Source organism: Microtus pennsylvanicus, chromosome 13 (assembly GCF_037038515.1).
Source record: "Microtus pennsylvanicus isolate mMicPen1 chromosome 13, mMicPen1.hap1, whole genome shotgun sequence".
NCBI lineage: Eukaryota > Metazoa > Chordata > Mammalia > Rodentia > Cricetidae > Microtus > Microtus pennsylvanicus.
In genome coordinates this window covers 26962271-26985103 of record NC_134591.1, presented here as the reverse complement: position 1 = coordinate 26985103, position 22833 = coordinate 26962271, and the positions used below count along the sequence as shown (strand labels likewise).

Here is a 22833-nt window from a genome sequence, read left to right as displayed (position 1 = left end):
TTTCTGTTTCCACCCAACCCTGGAATAAGACCAGCTTCCAGATGACACAGGCAACAGCAGGTGTGTGCCGCAGTGGCATGTTCACAGTGACTTCTACAAAGAGAGTCGCGCGGGGGTCGGGAGAGCAGAGACCAGAGGGGAAGCCACACTGTGGCCACCAATATTCTCTTACATTCTTTGGGAAGTAGCACACTACTGCAGAGAATCCAGACCTGTGAAATTCAGGCCAGTTCCTTTCTGGTTAAATTTGGATCAAACAGTCTATTAAGAATTTCATTCAAATGGACTTTAGATTATATGGTCAGGACCTCCTCTGTACTGTGTGGTTATCATAATATTCTTTCAGAGATTCCTTCCCTGTCCCCCTCCCTCTGTGTATGTGTGTGTCTCCCCCTTCCTCTCTCTCTCCCCCTCCTCCTTCCCTTCCTCCTTTCCTCCCTCTCTCTTTCTCTTTCCTCCATTCCCTTCCATCTGTCTTTCATTAATAAACCGGAGGTCGATCATGAAAATATTCTTTCCCCTAACTACACTCTATCAGTGGTTCTGCCACTCCAACAGGGGACTGAGGGAACAAAATATGATATTTTTCTAATTCTAGAACTCACTCTATACTAGGTACCACACTTCTGAAAGATTCCCCCACCCCAGATCTTTTCTCAAATTCAGTGTAATTTAAATTGCATCCTATTGTTTATGTTAAAATTGTCCCAAATTAAGCCGTTTGAAAAGTTCATCACAATCAGCAACAGTTTCCTGAGCATAGTTAACACATGTTTTTGAGATGAGGTCTCATTGTGAAGCCTCATGCGGCCCGGGATTCACTATATAATCCAAGGGAGGCCTTAAATCAAAGCAATCCTCCTGCCTCAGTCCCCTGAGTTCTGGGATTTTAAGTGTGCACTATTCTAGCTGACTAATATTTCTTTGATAATTTTCTCTTTTCTTTTCTTTCTTTTTTTTCAGTTTTTTTTTTTTTTTTTTATTTTTCAAGACAGGGTTTCTCTCTGTAGCCTTGGCTGATCTGGAACTTGCTCTGTAGACCAGAATGGCCTCAAACTCCCAGAAATCTGCTTGCCTCTGCCTCCCAAGTGCTAGAATTAAAGGCATGCACCACCCCCACCCCTGGACTGTTCATTTCAAGTACTAATGTAAAAGCAGCATGCCAAATGAAAATTCCTGAGTTTGCTGCACATGCTTTTGTTAACTCTTGATTTTAACTAGCTCGTCACTTTCATTGCAGCGTGGTCTAGGCTGATGACCACATCAAAGGCTTTGAGATGAGGGTGTCAGGGTTAAAATCCTAAAACTGCTGCCATCATAATGATACTGAACTCTGGCTTACCATGCTTTGGTTGAAGCTTTCAGTTCGACTATGTCTTGGTTTGTGATGACATCTAGATTTCTCACTATTGAATGCCTGAGTATTTTCTAATCTACGAACGACAAAATCAAAAGAATTTAATGCTGTCTTCATTTTCAAACCAAGTTCTGCTTGTTGTAAAGCTTTAATCCTGCCAAGGTTTTCTCAGATGTGCTGTCATTTAGCAGTCAACTTAAAAAAATATTAAGATAATTGTTTTATTATTTATTTACTATATAATATAAATATTTTAATGACTATACACGATTGGATACTCATTTCTTACAAGCCAGTCTTAACCTGCTTTATTGCAAGTATAAAACATGGAGGGTGAGCCGGGCGATGGTGGCGCACGCCTTTAATCCCAGCACTCGGGAGGCAGAGGCAGGCGGATCTCTGTGAGTTCGAGACCAGCCTGGTCTACAGAGCTAGTTCCAGGACAGGCTCCAAAGCCACAGAGAAACCCTGTCTCGAAAAACCAAAAAAAAAAAAAAAAAAATGGAGGGTGTTAAATGATATGTAAATTTTTTTCATTTTCACATTCATTAATATTGGGGGGAGTGAGGTGTGTGTCATGGCACACCCGTAGAGATTAAAGGGCAGCTTGTAGGAGTCCATTCTCTCCTTCCATCGTGTGGATCCAGAGATCAAACTCAGGTTTGACAGCAAGTCCCCTGCCCCACTGAGCCATCTCACAAGCCCAGCAATCTTTCTTCTTCAAGTGTGACTTTATATTTCTTCAACTAGATATGCTCACTTTAGAGAATGAGCTCCACAGCTCAGACATGATGTGATATAATTAACAAGCAAGTTATTACATGTAAGAGTACAATATACCATGTGTGCACCGGAAGGAGTCCAAATCCACCCAGCACAGCTGAGGGGAGTGGGACTGTGTAGAAGGAATGGCCTCAGTGCTGAGAGGGAAGCAACTGTCCCCTAGATGTGGAAAACTCCTGATTTTGCTAAGTAGTATTTTGATTCCATCTCTCATTACCGATACATTATTTAAATGTGGTCTTTCTAAAATAGGCATATTATGGGGGCATTTTGGATATTTATCTGATGCTTTTCTTTGGTTGTAGTAATCATTCCAAGGACATACTTGCCCAAAGGTTCATGCTACTGAATTGTTAACAACTCCTTGGGTGCTCATATTGATGAAATTATATATAATTATTCTGAGTTAAGAACCAACTAAGTGCCGGGAGGTGGTAGCACTTTCCTTTAATCCCAGTGCTCAGGTGGCAGAAGCATGCAGATCTCCATGAGTTCGAGGCCAGTCTGGTCTACAGAATAAGTTCCAGGAAAGCCAGGGCTACATGGAGAAACCCTGTCTTGAAAAAACAAAACAAAACAAAAAAGAGCCAATTATGTTTCATGTATAAACACAAGGGCCAAGACATATAGTGACCAACCTGGAAACAAAAATGTTCCACCAACACCCAGATTGTGGCTTTTAAGTATTATTTCCTACTCAAAAGAAATTGTTGGTAATAAGTATACAACAGGAAGTGTGCAAGATTAACACTAGAACACACCATCAGAAGTTAGAGATTTTGAGCAAGACCATTGGCGTCATGCCAAAAGAATTCAGGAACCAACATACAAAGGACCAACAACAGAGCTCACACATCAGCAAAAATTCTACAGGATTGAAACAAACTAATTAAATCTATAACAATCTTCAAACCATTAATCATTTTCAGAATATGCTAGAGATAACTCATCACCTTGAAAACTTACGAGTGCGTCGGAAAACACTTTAGTGTTTGTCCTGACTTTCTTGGATGATGATGACCAAGCAGTGGTGAAGAGCAGGTCCTCTTTCGAGATAGTCCCCCTGCAAAATAAAGACAATAAAGATACCACTGTTCCTCAATCCCCTAACAATAAGAGAGAGGACCAGAGAAACCAGTGATGGGTGCATGCCTATAAGCTCAGCACTTAGGAGGCTGAGACGGGAGGGCAAAGTTCAAGGCCAGACTGAGCAACTTTGTAAGACCCTGTCTCAAAAGCCCAGGATAAGAAGAGAAGGGAAGGAAGAAAGAAGAACATGATGACATAAAAAAAAAACCCACAAAGTGGGATATGTGAATCCTGTAATAATTATTACCAACTAATGGAATAGAGAAATTAAGCCTTCTGAAGAGGAGATGGGTTGTATATAATTTGAAGAGTCCCAGAAATGATTCTGTATTTCCTTCTCGCCTCACTAGGAAGCACTGTACTTGGACACACAGATGACACCGTTTTGTCACTACTTTTCTCGGCCACTTACCTAATTCCATTCCCACTTTCATAGTGAGTTCGTATCCAGTGTCACACACTGTAACATCAACACCTCAGTGACCTGCATGATAGACAATACTGGAACCACTTTTACCCAGCCAGTTTATCATTTGGCTTGTCTTCCTCCTCAAGTGTGAGCACTCGCTCGACCAGGATATGGCTGAAACCCTTCCGCTGAAGCTATGTTTCAACCCTGCTTCATCTCTCGCTGGGTCTGAGTCACAAACATGAGGTTGTCCTTCATCCTGAAGGCAGCTGGGCTCCAGGGACAGATAAAATGCCTAATTATCTCACTCTGTTGTCCAAGACAAACACATTAACATATAAGTCTTACATATGAAATACCATCACTCAAGTCTTATAATAAGGGTGTGCTATGGTGTGAGCTACCTGAAAAAAAATATAGTTTGGAAAATAATTGCTGACCATGTTCCTGCTTCTTTCCTGTTGAGCCTACCACAGGTGCTGCCCTATACTACCTAGTGTAAAGGGCAGAGGCTCTGAAGCCACACAGGTTAGATCCCACCTCTGTGATTAGGTAATATGCAAGTTACTTATTTCTCTGATTAATTTTGTCTTATCTGGAAAATTGCAAAAGGAGTGTATGTTACATAGGAGTTTTATGGAGGTGGAATGTAATACTGCTTTGAAAGCACTTGGAACAGGAAACAGAATGAGTGTTTGTTTTTTTCTTTCAAATCAGTGAATATTATTCTTTATAGAGATAATAGTAAATAACACAATAATATATGGGAAACAAGTTGAGCAGGTTTTTAGGGGGAAAGCCCATCGAGTTTCCTCATAGGATGTTTCCTGTTGTCTTGTTTGTGCTTTTAAAACAAGGTCTTGCCCTGTAGTCCAGGCTGGCCTCAAACTTGCCACAATCCTCCTGCCACAGCCTCCCAGATGCTGAAATTCCAGGTGGGGGCGGGGGTGGCAATAAACCGTCGAGATTGGCGTCCTTCGAGTTCTGTTTGCTACCGGTAAGGACCACCCAGACTGGCGAGACGGGCTGGCGCTGTCCTTGGTGCTGGTAATTGCAATAGCGCGCTCCGCAAGCGTTGCCCCTACCCCAAATGCTTTTCCTTCCTCTGGATGAGCAAAGCTCCCATTTCTTCCTCATGGAAAAATTCTCAATCATTCTGCTCATTTGCTTTTTTCCTGTATTACTGTGATTTTCTTGTGTTCCCTTTAAAGGAAAACAATTCTTTTTATTTTCTTATTTATAAATGGTTTAATCCCCAGAAACGTTAACTATACAGAAAGTAGCTTAGAAATTGGTTCAAAGTACCTTTTCTTTGCAAGCTTCTAAGAAGTCCAAAGCTCACGGATTACATGAAGTAATGTGATTGTGGCGACTATTTTAACAACTTCAGCACATGCTGGAGATGCAGCCTAGTATGCGAAAGGCCCTGGGTTCAGTAGCCAGTACTAAAATAATTACGCAAACAGATAAAGACTCTCTTCAATAAAACTCCTCTAAAACGTTCCCTGAACCTTCGTCCAGAGTTAAACTCCTCTCTTTCTTAATACCAAAATACCTCGGTAAAAAAAATATATATGTATATTAAAATGTATCCATATTAAAAGTTAAAATATAGAACATAGTCAATAGTCAATAAAAGTATATTAACTAAATTTAATTACTGGATCCATTAGAAAAAAATAGTCCCTACAACATCCTTAAAAGACAGACTCCTGGGGCTAGAAAGATGATTCCGTGGGTAAAAGAGCTTGTGGCATAAACATGAGAATCTGAGCTCAAAATCATAGCATCTGCATAAAAACGATGAGCATTGTCTGGCTCACAGCCGTCACCACAGTGTTGGGGGAGTGGGAGGGGCAGAGACAGAATCACACCCATTAATATCAACCTGCTGGTTTAGTATTTCCACTTGGTAGCAAACACCAGTGCCATTCATTCCAGCAGCTCAGATTTCCCACTATCTTCCTCTCTCCCATTCTACCTGGGGAACACCTGTGACAGCAAATATATTTGGGGCTGGTTCCCAAGAAAAAACAGAAACAGTTTATGCACGTCTCATCCAGAAGGAGACTTTCTTCCCTGCCGAAGACTAAGAGTTAAGCAGCCATCAACAAATACTACTTCACGGGGAATCTCACAAACGGGTACCAGAAGGTGGGTTCTGAAGCCTTTGCTTTTTAAAAATAAAACAGCCTCCCTTGAGGGCTGTCCTCATCAGCACTCTGAACCTGTTTTGGAAATAAGAACTGCCCAGTCATCCTCACGCATCTATCTCCCCAGAGCTGTTTGGCAACAGGCATACAGCTTGTGGCTCTCTTCCAATTTTCACTGCAGCATCAGTTGTAACATTTTAAATCTGTAAAACGGTATGTTCGTCCCAACTCCCCTAGGAAGATTAGGGGGAAGTGCAGCACTTGATCTTTACATCTTCAGAGAAGGGCTTAATGACAGGTTCAGCCTGTTTAATGACAGGCCCAGCACCACGCCCGTGTTTTATTGTTTCATTATTCCTGCGTAAATGCCCTTTATTACACATGATAACTAAAAATCAAATACTGGCTGAGGTGGGTTAAAACAGGTAAGAGGGCAAACTAAGTTATAAGGTGGACACGTGGAACCGGACCTTCGGGGTTGTAGAAAGAGGCCTGGCTAGTTACACACTGGTGGTCTTTGAACTTCCGGATTCCAGGGACCCTCCTGTCACAGCTTCCCAAAGTAGCTAAACCCACGTCCAGAGATCTTATTTTTAAGACCTACTTTTGTATGTGTGACGTTATCTCTGTCTCTGAAACATTATTATTTTAACTTCAGAATTACAACTACAGCTCAAAGGGGAAAAAAAAGTAAAAACACGCAAAACAGGATTCTTGGAATGTTTTACTATTTTTTTTTCTGGCTGACTAAATAGTAAGGCATGGCCAACAGAAAATTGCTCTATCTGTCGCAAGGTGTGAAACTCGTTAAATTCAGATACCACCTAGAGATGAACTAGCCTCGCATGACAGATGCTGTCACTTTCAGATGTCTTCAGAAAGTGGGACTTTTTTTTTTTCCTAAAGACTTTCTTTCGACCTCGATTGCAAGGGAACGATTAACGTCTCCAGAGCGAAACCCGCAGGCCTGGACTAAATAAACGCCTCTGCTCCGCCTGCTGGGTACAGACACTCAGCTTTTTCAAAAATAGCCAACCCACCGTGTTGCGAACTCAAGAGCTCACTCTTCTGCGCATGCCTCTAGGACCTCAAGAAGTGGGCGGTGTTGGACGAGGGGCGTGGTCTGAGGGGGCGGGGCCGGCGGCGGTGCAGATCGCCAGCCGCTGCTCATTGCCCGCGGGCTCCCCACCGCGCCCTGGTCGCCTGTGCGGGCCGTGCGGTTCCCAGGCGCTGGCGCTAGAGCCCGTGCGCTCCCAGGACAGACACAGAAGCTGCTGGACCCCCCCCCCCGGGAAGCGGAGGAGTCGCTCACCGACCAGGGTGCTGCAATCTCTGCCAGCGGAGGACCATCCTTGCCGCTCCGAGTCGGGGCTGCAAGAAGAGGACAAGGGCATGCTGGGCGGCGGCAGTGACGCGGGCCTGGCCACCGCCGCCGCGCGGGGGCAGGTGGAGACGGTGCGGCAGCTCCTGGAAGCCGGCGCGGATCCCAACGCCGTCAACCGCTTCGGGAGGCGCCCAATTCAGGTAGCAGGGGACCCCGGGGCCTCGCCGGCAGGGGGCGCACGAGCACAGTGCCCTCCGCGGCTGCGAGTTGTGACCGCGCACCACCTGGGCAGCTGGCTGGTGCTGGACGTGTGCGGCCCAAGGGGAGGCAGGTTTTGAAAGAGCAGAAGCTCTGAAAAACAAAAATAATCGAAAAAACACACCGCATTTGTGTGGCTTTTTCTTCGTTTTGAGATGCTGGGTCTGGAACCCGCGACTCCGTACATGCTGGGCGGGCAAGTGCGCTACCCTTAAGCAACGTCCCCAGCCTCCCCATCTTTGTATTGGTGGGAAAATACCAATATTTATTCTGCCATCTTACAATTACAGCTACAAGGCCGACATTCGGGGAGCGAAGTGGGAAAGGAAGGGTCAGACAGAGGACGACACGATAAAGATGCGTAGATAGATTACCAGTTACACGGCCTGGATTCAAGGAATTTCACAAAATTGTAGTATGGAAGGAGAGCATTCACTGAAAACTTGTAAACAATGGCATGGATATTTTCTTTTTTTTTTCTCCTCAAAAACCAAAACGCATTCACAGGACTAAGGATTTCCCAAACCCAGCGCTTAATTTCCTGTATGCGGGCAGTGATATGGTGTAGTTTTTCACTGTTTAATGCGAACAGGCAAAGCGCTCCCTACAGAATTGTTGGGTCCTTTCAGAATTAATGGCAAGGCAGTTCGGTTCCCTAAACTTTCTCTTAATTTGTTCAGTGTTTACTAATCCTGCTTTGATTAGTGTTGACTTTATTTCTTGACGATCGAACACAATGGTTTTGTAGTCTGTTGATTATTATAGCAGCCTTTGTTGTTCACCTCCATCCCTCTCTGGAACTAAGGAAACAAAGGCTCTTATTAATAGTGTGGATTTTTAAGAAAATAAGTATTCATCCCTCTTGAAATTTTAGGGGAAAAAAGTGTTTAACAAAAGAATATTTTAAATCAACAAAAACATTATAAAGTGATTATAAAGACCTTATAGAAAAGATTTTCTTATAATCTTATTTTCTGTACCGAGAACTTTTAAACCTTCCTTTTGTGACTGTAAACATAGCCTTTACCTCACTAAAAGAAATAATAAGATTAGTATATTTCTTGAAGGAAGGAATGTTTCTAATGTTCATGTGATAAAAACTGACACATGACCACTGCCTCTCGCTACATGTAAATTTCTAAGCCCATAGACCAAATGTTTAGGACAATTAGATACCTAAAATTGTTTTATTATTAATATTTGCATAGCTACAAAATAGCTACTATAGGATCACATCTCCAAAACATCATTTTTTCCCTAACATATGCATCTTTGTGATTTAATTGCTACCAAGTCAAGCTTTTTATAGTCTTTTTATATAGAAAAATACTTCTTAGCATTAAATTTTCATACAATGTAAATGAATGTCAATTTCATATTACAATAGATTGCTCTAAACTTTCCACTGTATGTCACACTAGGTTTAAGATATTATAAGATGCTAAACATTTACAACAAATAATTTGTTTCTGTAATGTATAAGAAGCTTGGAACATGGTAACTTTCCTCTGATCTCCACTTCTAGCTTAAATGATCAGAGTACAGTTTGTGAGCGCAGACATTTGACACAGAAAGAGCAAAACCTTTTTTAAACTGACTTGTGTGTTGTTTCCTCCTCTAAAGCACTGCTCTAACTTCCAAAACAGAATAAGCAACAGTGAGTACCTATTTTACATGGTGCCTCAGTTTGCTTTCTGTTGCTGCGCTGATAATCATGACCAAAAGAAACCTGGAGAGAGAGGGGGTTATTTGCTTAGATGCTACATTGCATCACCATAGAAGTCCAGGCTGGAACTGAAGAACTGCTTCCTGATTTGCTTCGCAGGCTCCAGTTCAGCCACCTTTCTGACATCTTCCAGGGCCACCTATGGGTGGGGTACACCTAGAGTAGACTGGACCCTCCCCATATCTATCATGAGTTAAGAAAATGTCCCACAGACTTGCCTACACAGGCCAATCTGAGGGAGGCTTTTCCCAGCGGAAGTTCCTCTTCCCAAATGACTAGCTTGTGTCAAGTTGACAAACCAACAAGCATATACGGTTAGACCTAGAGCGATAAAGAAAGCAGTCTAAAAAACAACATAAAACGTTATCAAGCTTGGCTCTGGTATCCTGCCTGCAAGTTATGCAATGCTGGGAAGTAATCAACCAATACCTGATTTGACTAAAGGCTCACTCCACAAGACGGAACCCATCTCCAACACTTCTTGGGCAACCAAAAACCAGAACTAAAAAGTCCCGGGTCCTAGGGGGGGACACCAAATAGTACTGTTTAAAAAAAAAAGCACTAAAATGACTCATACTGACATCCTACTGTACTCATAGATCAGTGCCTTGCTCGGCCATCACCAGAAAAGCTTCCTCCTGCTGCAGGTGGGAACAAATACAGAGACCCACAGACAGACACTATGCTGAGTGGGAGAGACCTCATGTCAGTGTTTCCACCAAATCCCTCCCCCTCAGAGATCAGGAAACCCGTAGGAGCGGAGCAAAGCTCATATGAGCTCAGGGAGACTGAGGCAGCATGCACTGGGCCTGCATGGGTCTGCAGCAGGTCCTCTGTGTATGTTTGGCTTCAGGCTTAGTATTTTTAAGGCTCCTGTGTGGGTCTCTGAGTCTTGTGCCTTCTCTTGGGCTCTTTCCCTTCTGTTTGTTTGGTCCAATTTCCAACATACTAGTTTTTGTTTTGTTATATTTTATTTTGTTATTATTATCCCTTAGTAGCCTGGATTTTTTTAAAACAAGAGATAGAAAGGGCATTAGTCTGGATGAAGGGAGGTAGGGAGGGGCTAGGAGGAGTAGAAGGAGGGAAAACAATCAGGATAAATTATGTGAAGGAAAAAAGTCCTTTTTCAATAAAGGGACAAATGAAAAACAAATAAAAAGCCCGGTTCAAACTGAGCTAAGAAGTCACTTAAGATAAATCCCTCTAGCCCAGTATTCCATATTACAAATAAACAATTTGTCTGCCCTTTCCTGTTACTTGACCTGTAGAGAATAAAATCGAATCTATTTTGAGTTCAGCCTAAACTACAGCGGGAGTGAATTACACAGGCAAATGAGAAACCAGACACCTGAGGTTTGCCAGCTCCTTCGCTGGGCTGGCTCTACGTGTGCCCCCCCCCCACTATCCAGACTCACCCTGAGCACTCTCTTCCCCCCCCCCCACCCCAGGTCATGATGATGGGCAGCGCCCAGGTGGCAGAGTTGCTGCTGCTCCACGGAGCGGAACCCAACTGCGCCGATCCTGCCACTCTCACCAGACCTGTGCACGATGCCGCTCGGGAGGGCTTCCTGGACACACTGGTGATGCTGCACAAGGCAGGGGCGCAGCTGGATGTGTGTGACGCCTGGGGCCGCCTGCCGGTGGACCTGGCTGAAGAGCAGGGCCACCGGGATATTGCGAGGTATCTGCATGCTGCCAGTGGAGACTGATGCCAGGTTCCTCAGCCTCCCGCAAGGACTTTTTCTCACCCCAGCACCGTGTAGGCAGACTGCAAGCATGAAGGGAGCTGTGTACAACCTGCAAGACTCCAAAACTCAAAGCCTACCCAGGACGGCAAAGCCAATCAGAATTAACTCCCTAAGTGTTTTCTTGCATCTGGATCTGGTCCTCTGCCCTCACCCTGAAGCCAAAGGGATCACCAATTCGATTTCATACTGTGTGAAGTTCCCGGGGGGAGCTCGTTACCCTTCAGGGTGTGGTGTAAAATAACAAGGGAAGTTCTTGAATCTCCACAATATGATGTTGCAGTGGGAAGGGGGAATTGAAGACATTTGGGAGGGAGCTGTCAGTACCTCCCCAGGTGAACTCCAAATGCATCTAGATGGTTCACAGGCTAGAGGGGAACCCTGGAGTCTAGATGGATACCACCAAAGTGCACCTGGGGCTTTAAGCGCTGTGATGTGCCCATGGTGATTCACCTGCAAAATGGCATTCTGTTGAAACTGAGGACTCGCCCCCAGCTCCACCTGGAAGATAGTGTAAGAAGATGAAGGCAGATCTCTGTTGAACTCTGTGAACCACGGTGGCTTGATGCTCTGGTTCCTGACAGACTCACCCTACACAAAGTCCAGTGGTGAATTCATATGTAGCAACTTGTTCTATGTAAAATAGCTTAAGAACCCCTTTAGGTAGGCGTTTCCTACATTTGAATTCTTTAGTAACAGTGTATTTAATGAGTTATGCTTTTAACAGTGTAACTTCCGGTCCTCAGCAGAGGTGAGACTGAGGTGCAGCTTGTTATTCTATGGTTGGTTTTTTTCCCTTCCTTTTTTTCCTTCTTTTTTAAGGCAGCACTTTCCGCTGTAGCTCAAGCTAACCTCAAGTCAGGGCACCCCTGCCTTAGCCCCCTAAGTACTGGGCTTGTAGCAGGCATCCCTTCTGTAATACAGTGTCTTAGTCAAACTATGACATGTGGCAACTCCTAGTGGCAATGCACACTCTGCTTTTGTCCTTGACCTGTTTATTTCTCTGATCTTTGCTTCCTGTATAGTGAGTGTCTCAGGGGGGCTATTCTAGGTGCCCTTTTAAATGGCACATGTACCTGTTCTAGCCAGCTTCAGTGGGCTATCTCCTAGAATTTAGGACAAAGAGGTAGGGTATGAACTTACTGAAATTAAACGACAAGCTTGTGAGCTGCCTTGCTTGTCTACTGAACAAACTGTGGATACACTCTGTGGGGCTTCCATTTGGCTTGGTTCATTACAGCATTGAAATGATTGATTCATCCTTGTTTTAATAAAGAATAAGCAGTATAGAGAGACTCCCAAGATGTGAATAATCTGGCGTTCAAGTGTATTTCCAGAGCACTCAGGTGAGGTGGCTCAAAACCATGCACAAGTCCAGCACCAAGGAAGTTCAACACCTCTGCCTCCACAGGCACCTTCATTCATGCCCCCCCACACACACACAATTTTTTAAAAAGCTAAAATAAATCTGGGGCCTGGAACGAGGTCTCAGTGATTAAGAGCCATTGTTGTTCCTCTAGAGGACCCATTTAGTTCCCAGCAACCATATCAGGTCCAGAATATTATGACCTCCACAGGCACATATACATGGCAGGCACTCAAATGTTCACACAAATTTTTAGAAAATTAATGTATTTCCATGGGCTTACCACTAACTCACAAATGTTAAAAGATTCAAAAGTGCTCACGGCTTCTATCCTTTATAATAAACCTATTTTTAAAATATGCTTACTTATAGTAAAAAATGTAAGATTTGTATTTTATGCTTCTAGATGTCTATAGTAAATATTCACCCAAAATAGAGAAGAGGAACTAGAAAACTTCATTTGAGAGTAGAGACAAGGAGGGGTGCCTTTTAACTAGGTACACAAACTCCCCTATCAATTCCTTATTTTCCAAATTAGCACATTACCAAAGATGAATTGAGAACTAGACCCCATCTTCTCAGGGAAGGGAAACATGTTTATCGATTCAGTTTTCACTAGGCATGCTTTAAAACACATTTGTTCCTTCCACACTTAAACCTTCCATGATGTGCAAAAGTAAGTTGATTTGGTCCCCAAATGTGGATCTTTGAAAGTTTACAAATAATGGAATTTATTTTGGCTTGGGGAACAGATTTGCAAGTCTGGCATCCAGAGGCCACACCTTCTGTGGGTTTCTTGCTACATCATCATGTGGAAGACCCTCCCACCCCTGAGAGGGCTAAGTCTCAAGCAGTTGGGCAGCTCCCATTAATTAACTCATTAGGGAGGAGCCTGTTCTAGTCTCATTCTGCTGCTGGGACAAACACTGACCATAAGCAACTTGGGGAAGGAAGGGGTTTGTTTGACTCCAGCAAGAAAAGCTAAGCCAGGAAATCAAGGCAGGAAGTAAAGCAGAGACCACAGAGGAAGGTGCTTATTGGCATGTTCCTCTGCACTTGATCATCTTGCTTTCTCATAGAAACCAGGACCACCATACCTGGAGAGGCACCACCCACAGTGGGCTGGGTCCTCCCACATGAACCAATAACCATGAAAATAATCAAAGATTTGCACACAGGCCTATCCGATAGAGGCACTCCCCAGTTGAGGTGTCCTCTTTCCAGGTGACTCTAATTCACAAGAACTACCCAGCACAGTGGTCCCTTGGTTTCCAGCACTACTCAGCACAGACCACTGGTTAAGTTGAAACCACTGCTTGAGGAGACACAGTTAAAGGATAGCAGAGGCTCATTCTGCAGGTGCCATCTCATTACCCTTCATACCCATGACTTTACACAAGGCTTTCTCTCAAGCTCTTTGTTATGGACCCACTCATCCTTTATGTGTGTTGCTCAGCTCTGCTGAAAGAACAAATCCTTGTGGGTAATGAGATGGCTCAGTGGTTAAGAGCACTGGCTGCTCTCAAAGGACCTGGGATCAATTCCCAGCAACCACATGGCTGCTCAGAGCTGTCTGTAATTCCAGTTCCAGAGTATCTGACACCTCACACAGTCAGATATGCAGGCAGAACACCAATACATATAAAGTAAAAATAAGTTAAAAAAAAAAAAACAGATCCTCAGGGAGCTCCCTCATTAGCTGATGACCTATTGCTGACTAGGGAGCCTGTCCTGAAGCTCTCTCTTGTAGACCAGGTCGGCCTGGAACTCACAGAGATCTGCCTGCCTGCCTCTGCCTCCTGAGTGCTGGGATTAAAGGTGTTCTCCACCACTGCCTGGCCTCCTGAATCACTCCTTTGTGATGATCTGCACGATCCTCTAGCATAGAACTAAACCACATAATAGTGGCTGATCTTCCATCTCTGGTGGTAGTGAGTTGACCCTGATGACAAAACTGGATCTTGCTGGTTTTTGTACCTGAGCATCGTGCAGCCTCTGAGATGTAGTTGGCCCAATGAACAGAAAGGTAATTGTAAATAATTATTATTCAAGGTGGGGGGAGTAAAACTTATGATTGCTACATACTAGATTACAAATATCAATGCTTACTCAGAAAATCAAGTTTCAAGGAATAATAAAGTCCTCCATGTGTGTAAAAGATATTCTACATTTCCCTTTACAGTTTGTATTATAAGTTTAACTCATAATCATATGCATTTGTAGAGTACAAAATGTTAGGATTCCTAGCCAGGCGGTGGTGGCGCATGCATTTAATCCCAGCACTTGGGAGGCAGAGGCAGGCGAATCTCTGTGAGTCCGAGGCCAGCCTGGTCTAGAAGAGCCAGTTCCAGGACAGGAACCAAAAGCTACAGAGAAACCCTGTCTCGAAAATCAAAAAAAAAAAAAAAGTTAGGATTCCTGAACACAGTGGGGAATGGCTGAATCAAGCTAGTCAACACATTCATCATCACAAGCAGAACTAGGCTAAGGGAAACACAAAGGCCACAAGCCCTCCCATATGTGAAGACTCTGGAACTCACCAAAGCAGATATTTAAATACCACTCACAGACGGGAGGCATGTCACAAAACTTCAGAGTAGAGGAAAATGTTTGTTTTGCTTTTGTCTTTAATTCTAGTAAGTATTGTGGTAAATACAGTAGAGTGTGCAGATTTTAATGTGCTACAACAGAAAACAGCAGACAGTTCCTACCACAATGACTACATTTTTGTTCCCATTATTCCCATTTGTATACCATTCTGTCTTCAAATCATGAATGATACATGGATAAACGGGTATTTTTCTAAAGTGCAGAAATACATGATCTTTCTTTTACCTTCTGGGGGTGGCTCTTCTCATATAAAATCTCAGAAGTGTAAACGTATTAAACATGATTTGTACTAGCTTTCAGAGACTAACTCCCCCCAAAAAGCTCAAAAGTATCAACAGAAATCTTTCATCTCTGTCTAAAGAGACTTGCTAAGTCCTCCCCCATCCTAGCTCCACTCCCTGGGGATTCCACCTCTTGGTGAGGCCCCAGAGTCCCCTTAACTCTTTCCTGCCTAGCCTCTCAGCCTTCCCTCCTAGCTCACCTCCATCCTTTTCTGTCAGTCACCGACCTGCAGCTACACTGTCTACCGAAGACCCCCAGTGGCCACATCGATCTGAGATCCAGGGAGAGAATTTTCTCCACCTCCCTGGCCTCCATTCTCCTTTCCATGGTTACTCTACTCCTGTAGCAGCCTGCCTGCAGGACTTCCTCCCATCCTAACTCCGCTCCCTGAAGACTCCACCTTTGGTGCCCCTCTCAGTCTTCTCTCCCAGCCCATCAAGCACTCCTTTGTGTCCTTCACCGACCCACGAAGACACTCTCACAGGAAATCCCAGTCATCACATTTGCCTAAGATCCATAGTGGACAATAGCAGCCAAAGAGGGGAACAATCAGTCAACAAAGACAAGACCAAATAGCTACACCACAGAACACCTCCGACATCGTAACTCCAGATGTTTAGATCCAAGTACCAAAGCACAAACATGAACACCCAAGACAGTATGCCTCCTCCAGAAGTCAGTGACCATATTGCAACAGGCTCTGAGAAGTTCAGTTTAGCTGAAGCACATAAGAACCTCAAAATGGCAATTATGAGTATGTCCAAATCCCTTAAAGAGGGCATGAATGGATACCTTAATGAAGACTGTAAAAACACAAACAGCTGAATGAATAAAAACATCTCAAGACATGAAAACAGAAACAGAAAATATTTCACTACAGAAATTCCAAATTGAAATGAAAAATTTAGGATGTGAAACAAAAGCTGCATAGATATTCCTTCTAAGGTGAAGAATAAGTTGTTGCTCTCTCCATCAAATGGAACCCATACCTGGCACTGCTAAAGTGGCCGAGAATCTAGAGCAAGAACAAGTCACAGTCAAGGGGAAAACCCACTAGCATTACTCTGCTAAAGAAGCAGCAATAAAATGACTCCTAATGACACACTGCTTGCTGAACCACATCAGTGAAGGTTCCCTGCACATGGGAACTAACACAGAGGTCCACAACAAGGTGCTGAGAGATTTTGAAGCACCCAGTCCTGAATGAGGTGTCATTATCAAACCCCTCCCCACAGAGCTCAGGGAGCTACCTGGAAGAGGAGGCAGAAAGATTTTAAGAGCCTGGGGGATGGATGACATCAAGGAAACACAACATGATTGATAGACCTATGGACTCAGACTGCGGCAGCATCTACAAGCTGAAGCACTAAAAGGGTGAAGTGGACACTGGGTCTCACCGCTAACCAGGAAGCTACCTACAATTGATACCCACTGGCTAAGGCAAATTTGTTTTCTTCTATGGAGTCTCACTGGGTATATCAGCCACACCTCCAGGGCAGGTCCCATACTCAGAAGGCCAACACAACACAAATTCAATGGTATATTTGTGAACTTTCTGCTTCCTTTTGCTTTGTCATTTTTGTTTTGTTTCATTGGTCTTTTAATTGTTTTTGATTTTTGTTTTTGTGGGTTCAGGGGCTTTTGCCTTTGTTACTTGTTTGTTTTTGAGAAAATAAGACATAAAGTTGGTGGTAGGTAAGAAAGTGGGCAGGGGAAATTAGGGAAGGGAAAAAACATAATCAAAACATATTGTAAGAAAAAATTGAGCAAATATTGTAGAATACTCATTTTCATACTGAGCTATAAAAATGAAAAATATAATTCTAACCATCATTTAAATAATCAATAATGGCCAAAAATAGAATTTTAAGGATATATTATTATATAATAGCTTCAAAGAAAAATCACAGAAGTGGTAATATAAATCCTCCATTTGATCTGTAAAATCCCTTAGCTTCTCCTTTATTCCTTTTGGCCCAAGGTATTTGAATTTGCTAGTTGAGGAAGAGTGACTCAGAAATTCATTATCTCTTAAAATACAAATATTTGACATCTGTTACTTCGTTCCCAATTTAAAGAAATGGTGGGATAATTCTCAGTGACAGCTTAATATAATTAAAAATAATTTTTAAAATTTATGAACTCCACAATAGTGTAGTACATTGTTTTATTAGTTTTTTGTATAAAGCAAAATCAAAACATTCTTAGAAATCAACCACGACCTGGTTGTACTGAAATGGTGGACTGGACACAAACTAATTGGGCTCAAGGCCATCTGACACACAGTTTGGGTGATGTGTTTGTTAGCAGTGCTGTGAGGGAGCTAAGGTCATCAGGATGGAGCCCTGCTAAATTCAATTGGCTTTGCAAATCCATGAAACAAAGGCAGCTAACTATTGTCACAAGCCTTTTTCCTCATTCCATTGTAAAACTACAGAAGAATAAATAAACCTACTAACTGCTGTGTATTAGTCAAAACACACAGACCCTCTCCACTTGATTCCAAGAGGACGTGGGAGTCAGGCTTCCCACTACAATCCCTTACTCACTTAGTCTTTCATTTCTCATGGTGGTCTTTTTTCCCCCTTTGTCTAAGCATATATTGGAGGAAATGGGTAACTTACTGTAAAAATTTGCTCTGTTCTAATGGTTCTGATTACTTATTTCTGAACTAAGAAATAAAAGATGTTCAAAAGAGGGTCAAGATTCATAAAATCCCCCAAAAGATTTGGAACAGCATTATGTAGATTGTTTTTAGATATTTCATCTCTATATAACAGCGAACAATGCATTGTCCAGTTTATCTTCAGCTAGATACTACTAATACATTCCCAACTGCCCTTAACAGGAAATAATAAAAACAAGTTATGTATATATTTATATAACAGTTAACAGAGACTTTAATTGCCTTTACAATGACTCTTTGACTATTTTTAAATGAAAGATAAGCTAATTTCCTTTGATCCTGGTGCTTTTCATGGCAGGCTCAAAGCTTCACTATGCCAATACTGTACCACTCTAAAAAAAGCAAAGCAGTAGAATTAAATATCCACAAAAGTTGCAGGATCTATCCGAAGCAGCCTTGCATATGGCAGAAGCCAGTGTCCCCAGATGCAAAGAGGTCTGCTACCGTGTGCGTATGACCATCTAGCCACAACCATATTCTGATTTGGTGGGCATATTCCCATTACTAGCATAACTATTGATTAATTTATGAAAATTCAAGTTAGTGTTATTTGCTGTCATTTCAATATTCAATTATTACTACTCATGACTGGATGGATGGATATTATATCATTAAAACTAATTTCAAATACTTAAAGAAGTAATAACAGTTGTACCTCAATAGTTTGAAAAAATTCTCCAATTCTACTTGAAATTCCTGCACAGATTAGGGGAATGAAAAGGAGAAAAACTAAGCACTCTTTCATGTTATTAGTTAATTTAACATGTGACTGCTAAGCCACATAGCTTTAATTATCTCAATTTCCTTTATATATAAATATGGAAACTGGATTAGGGTCTTTCTACATTCGTATCATAACTAAAGTTCTATGTTTTTTGAATCTCTGTATATCTTACAGTGATATATGTATGTTGTATATATATATATGAAGATAGATCTGTGTTTACTTGTGAATATTTATTTCCATATCTTATTAGCAATTATTTTTGCCATGAGCTAAGCAAAGATATATAAGGGACAGGGACAAGAGGGAAAACACTGAAACTCTGTGCTCTGGAGAAAGGAGAATCCTTTAAAATGTTACTATAAAATGTTACATTGAGAGTTCTACCCCGGAACCACCCCTGCTGCACTGGTTCACTGAAAAATTAACAGAGAAATCTGACAAAGGCCATTGCAACAGAAATACATGGCTCAATTTAAGTCTTTCTCAGTTCCTCTTAGTTCTGATTTTTCTGGTGCTTTTTCTGTATTTTTCATTCTACTGAGACCCCTGAACTAAATAGTTTCTTATAATAATCTAGGCAGGCAAGTATGCTATAGAATATGGGGATTAGCTATTATAAATTAATATCAGTACACTGAAAATGTAATTTTTGTGTGATTACATGACAAGGCTTTCCACTCTATGTTTGCGTAAGAATTCAAAGAGAACATGGACTTGCAGTGGCTCTCGGGGGACTCCCAAATCAGAGAGTGACCTGAAAGTTTTCTGTATCCTCCCAAGAAACATAACATTCTTCAATCCAGTCTCTGTATCTCATTAGGCTGAAAATAATTTCACTGTATGCTACTACATATTTTATAATATGTTTATGAGATAATTAAACAGTAACAGTCTAGTGCATTCACAAAAATGGACAACTCAGTAGGTAGGTTACTGGTAACAAGAGTTTCTTCTTCCAAGGGTGACAACTGGGAAAATGTATGCACCGCAGCTCCTTGCCTCACTAGGGATTAGGATGCCCCAAGATCTTTCCCTCCATGCTGTACTCCCGGCTGGAAACAATCTGATCACCTTTACTAGTCCCCTCTCTGGACAGCCACTGAAACCGAGTGTTGCCACAGCAAGCCCACTCTAGGATTTGCAGTGGCTTTTTTCTGTTTAAATCTTAAACAGAAAAATGGAAGGTTGTCTTCTGGGGAAAAAATTAAATGGCACTTCATTCTACTTTCAAGCCTTTTTATATCATATAGACATAATAGATATAATACATGATGATGTTGGCCCCATTAGTTACTGGAAGGCAACAAGTTCAAAAACCTCTTTCTCTTGAAAAAATTGGGCCCCAGAAGGCCCCAAGGCTCAGAAAACACTGGAAAAAATTCATATTTGCTAATCAGCTCCAGGTTTACTCGACGATAATTGATCTGTGATGGTTACTATAATTCTTGTTGATGGCAAACTTTGAAATAGTTCAGAAAAGTAGCAAGTATTAAATAAAATGTCAGACTTTTATACTATTTTGTTTGTTTGTTTGTTTGTTTTTCGAGACAGGGTTTCCTTTATGTAGCCCTGGCTGTCCTAGAACTCGCTCTGTAGACCAGGCTGCCCTCAGATTCACGAGATCCACCTGCCTCTGCCTCCAGAGTGCTGGGATTAAAAGCGTGCACCACCACACTTGGCTTTTAAACTATTCTTACTATCCAAAAGTAACTAACTGTTACTCAACAATTTTAAGTATCATTCCAGAAACTATACAAGTGTTTGTGTGCATGTGTGTAATTTAAGCATGCCTACCCAACAGACATTTAAAATACACGTAGGATTATTGTATTCTAGAAGTCACTCTCTGCTGCTGTCATGGGCTCTGTGGCAACCGCTCCCCACATATACAACTGCGCTCCCATTTTCACAGCTATGAAGGCTTGCCTTTGTGGTGAGTCATGGTTTTTAGAAAACATCAATGTCACCAAAACATCATGTTTTATGTTTATTCTTTCTGCTTTTGCTACTGTATACTGTTATAAAGAACGTTTTCTCCAGACTTCCACGATCCACAGAGTGAAACAATTTGAAGTGAAATTTCTGCAGCTAAAGAGATATTTGTGTGTTCCCAATTTTTCTGTATGTGCATATATTCCTCATGCTTACAGATATGTGTGCACATATATAACACACATGAGCTTTAAGGCTGATTTAAAGCTCATGTGTACATATATAAATATACACAAACATCTAACATGCACTTCCCTATATTTTTGTACGCTATCTGTAAGTACAGTATGTATGTGTGAGGGTGCACGTGCCTGTGGAGAGGTCAATGGGTGAAGTCAAGGGTCAATCTCTCCACTTTAAATATTGAGGTAGGGTTTCTCACTTGAAGCCAGAACTCGCTGATTTGGTTTGTCCAGTTAGCCACCTTGCTCAGGGAATCCCCTTTCTTCACCTCTAGCAGTGGGATTACAGGGTCTGAGTTCAGTCCTGACATTGAGCCATCTCCCCAGCCCTACAGTGTCTTCTGCCTTATGTCTTGGTGGATTTGAGACTGAGTGTGTGTAATGCTCATAACATTTGTAATGAAAACTGGTCAGTTAGAGAGCTGAGATGCAGCTTGGTGAAGGAGTGTTTGCCTGGAACTCTGGGTTCTATTCCCAGAACACCTCAAAAAAGGAAAAGGTCCTCCCTACCCGAAAGACAAAGAAAACACTGTGCGGGAGGAGGGGGATATTTTCTATTCCTCTCTATAGAATGAGTTTGCTAATCCAAAACAGTACTGTTTTCCTTTATAAAAGACATAAAATGGACCATTATTTTTTTCAGGCCACTGATAAACAGCAAAGTCCCAATTACCACTGATTCTGTTTGCAAAATGACTCACAGATAACTCACTGCCCGTTCGTTGTCTCTGGGGGAAACAGAAAGACAGCACCACTTGAGTCCAAGGATGGTCCTGCTGGGTCTAACCTGCACACTTGAGGCCAGGCAGTGTCCAAGGCTTGAGTCACCTGTAACATAACGACAACCATCTTGAACTCAAAGGGCAACTCTGAGAACAAAATGGGTGATTCGAGTTTAAGTAAAAACTCATATCACCAGGTCATTATCAATTTTTTGAAGAGCACGTAGCCAAAAGTCACTTGGGACTCCAATATCTTCATGATTATATTTAAACGAAAATAAAATTTCACAACTCCTCCACATACAACTGATAGAGAAGAGACATCAGGGAATGCAATTAATTTTAAAAGTTCAGATTTTTCATTTTACATTCTTCAAAGAAAGGCTACAGTAGCCCGCCTATTCAAAGGGCCTTCCTGGGAAGTGGGAAACTGCCTTATGCAGAAACTTGGAGGAGGCCGCAGCTTTGTGAGGAGGGAGAAAGTTCTAAATAGAGTGGTCAGAAGCCCCAGGGCCAAGCACTGTTTGGGAAGTTTGAACTCTCAGTGAAGCTTACCCAAGGGCCTCTAGAATCTCATCCCATTTAGCAGACCCGGGGCTGAGAGGTTCTATTGCAAGTCGCACACCGAGATGAGGATGGGAAGGTAGCGGCTGGCTGGCCAGACCTCCTAGCTACAGCAAGGCCTGAACTGGGTTTTAGCTAAACTAACCCCAGGTCTCGCTTTCCTCTGTGTCTAGGGCTGGGGCTCAGAGCACTGTAAAGACCCTTGCCAGCTGTCACCCTGATGTGGACTTTTTACAGCAACCAGACCACTAGGCCCCAGCCTGTAAACTGGAAGCCACCGAGTCTCGGGCCCGCAATTCCAGGTTCCGAAAGCTAGCCCGGCTTCCACGTCATCTCGCACAGCTGGGCCACCCAGGCCCGCCAGGACCTTGCCGGTGAACTCGAAACAGGTCCCCTCTGCCCGGGGAGCCGCGACCCCGGGAAGCTGCCGCGCGCCCGCTAGAGGCGTCCTGGGCTCGACTTCCCGCTTTCGCAAGCGCAGAGGTCCGGACCCGCGACTGACCCAGCGCTTTCTCCGAGTCCCGGGTCGACTCGGCCCTCGGTTTTTACCGCTCCTTCCTCTCCCCCCCCCCCTCGCTTTTCCTGTTCCGCGGGGTCCGCGGCGGGGGAGGAGGGAAGGAGGGGGCAGCAGCGGGGTGGCGGGGAAAGGGGCAGCCCGGAGGAGGGGGAGGGGATCGCGGAGGGTGGGGACGCTGGGCGGAGAAAGAGGAAGACAGGCAGACGCTCCACTGGCGCTCTCTCTTAAAACCGAAAATAAACACGGTCCCCGAGCGGCGGCCTCGTGTCTGCCCATCCACTCGGGGACCGGCCGGGCCGCACCTACCGGTCCGCAGCGGAACACAGGTCCTGGGTCCCCAT

At 43.1% G+C, this 22833-nt stretch overlaps 1 protein-coding gene across 1 annotated transcript; it reads left to right on the top strand.

Moving 5' to 3' along the window:
- The first annotated feature begins 6914 nt into the window (after nt 1–6914).
- Cdkn2b (cyclin dependent kinase inhibitor 2B) lies at nt 6915–12140 on the top strand. The gene is made up of 2 exons (XM_075944914.1): nt 6915–7315; nt 10548–12140. The coding sequence occupies exons 1-2, from the start codon at nt 7184–7186 to the stop codon at nt 10806–10808; spliced, it is 393 nt and encodes a 130-aa protein (XP_075801029.1). The 5' UTR covers nt 6915–7183; the 3' UTR covers nt 10809–12140.
- The last annotated feature ends 10693 nt before the right edge of the window (nt 12141–22833 follow it).

Excerpts from the sequence above, each read along its gene's own strand:
- Cdkn2b (XM_075944914.1), top strand. The coding sequence starts at position 7,184 with ATGCTGGGCGGCGGCAGTGACGCGGGCCTGGCCACCGCCGCCGCGCGG. Across the intron at positions 7,316-10,547 it reads TCGGGAGGCGCCCAATTCAG|GTCATGATGATGGGCAGCGC; the intron begins GTAGCAGGGGAC and ends CCCCCACCCCAG.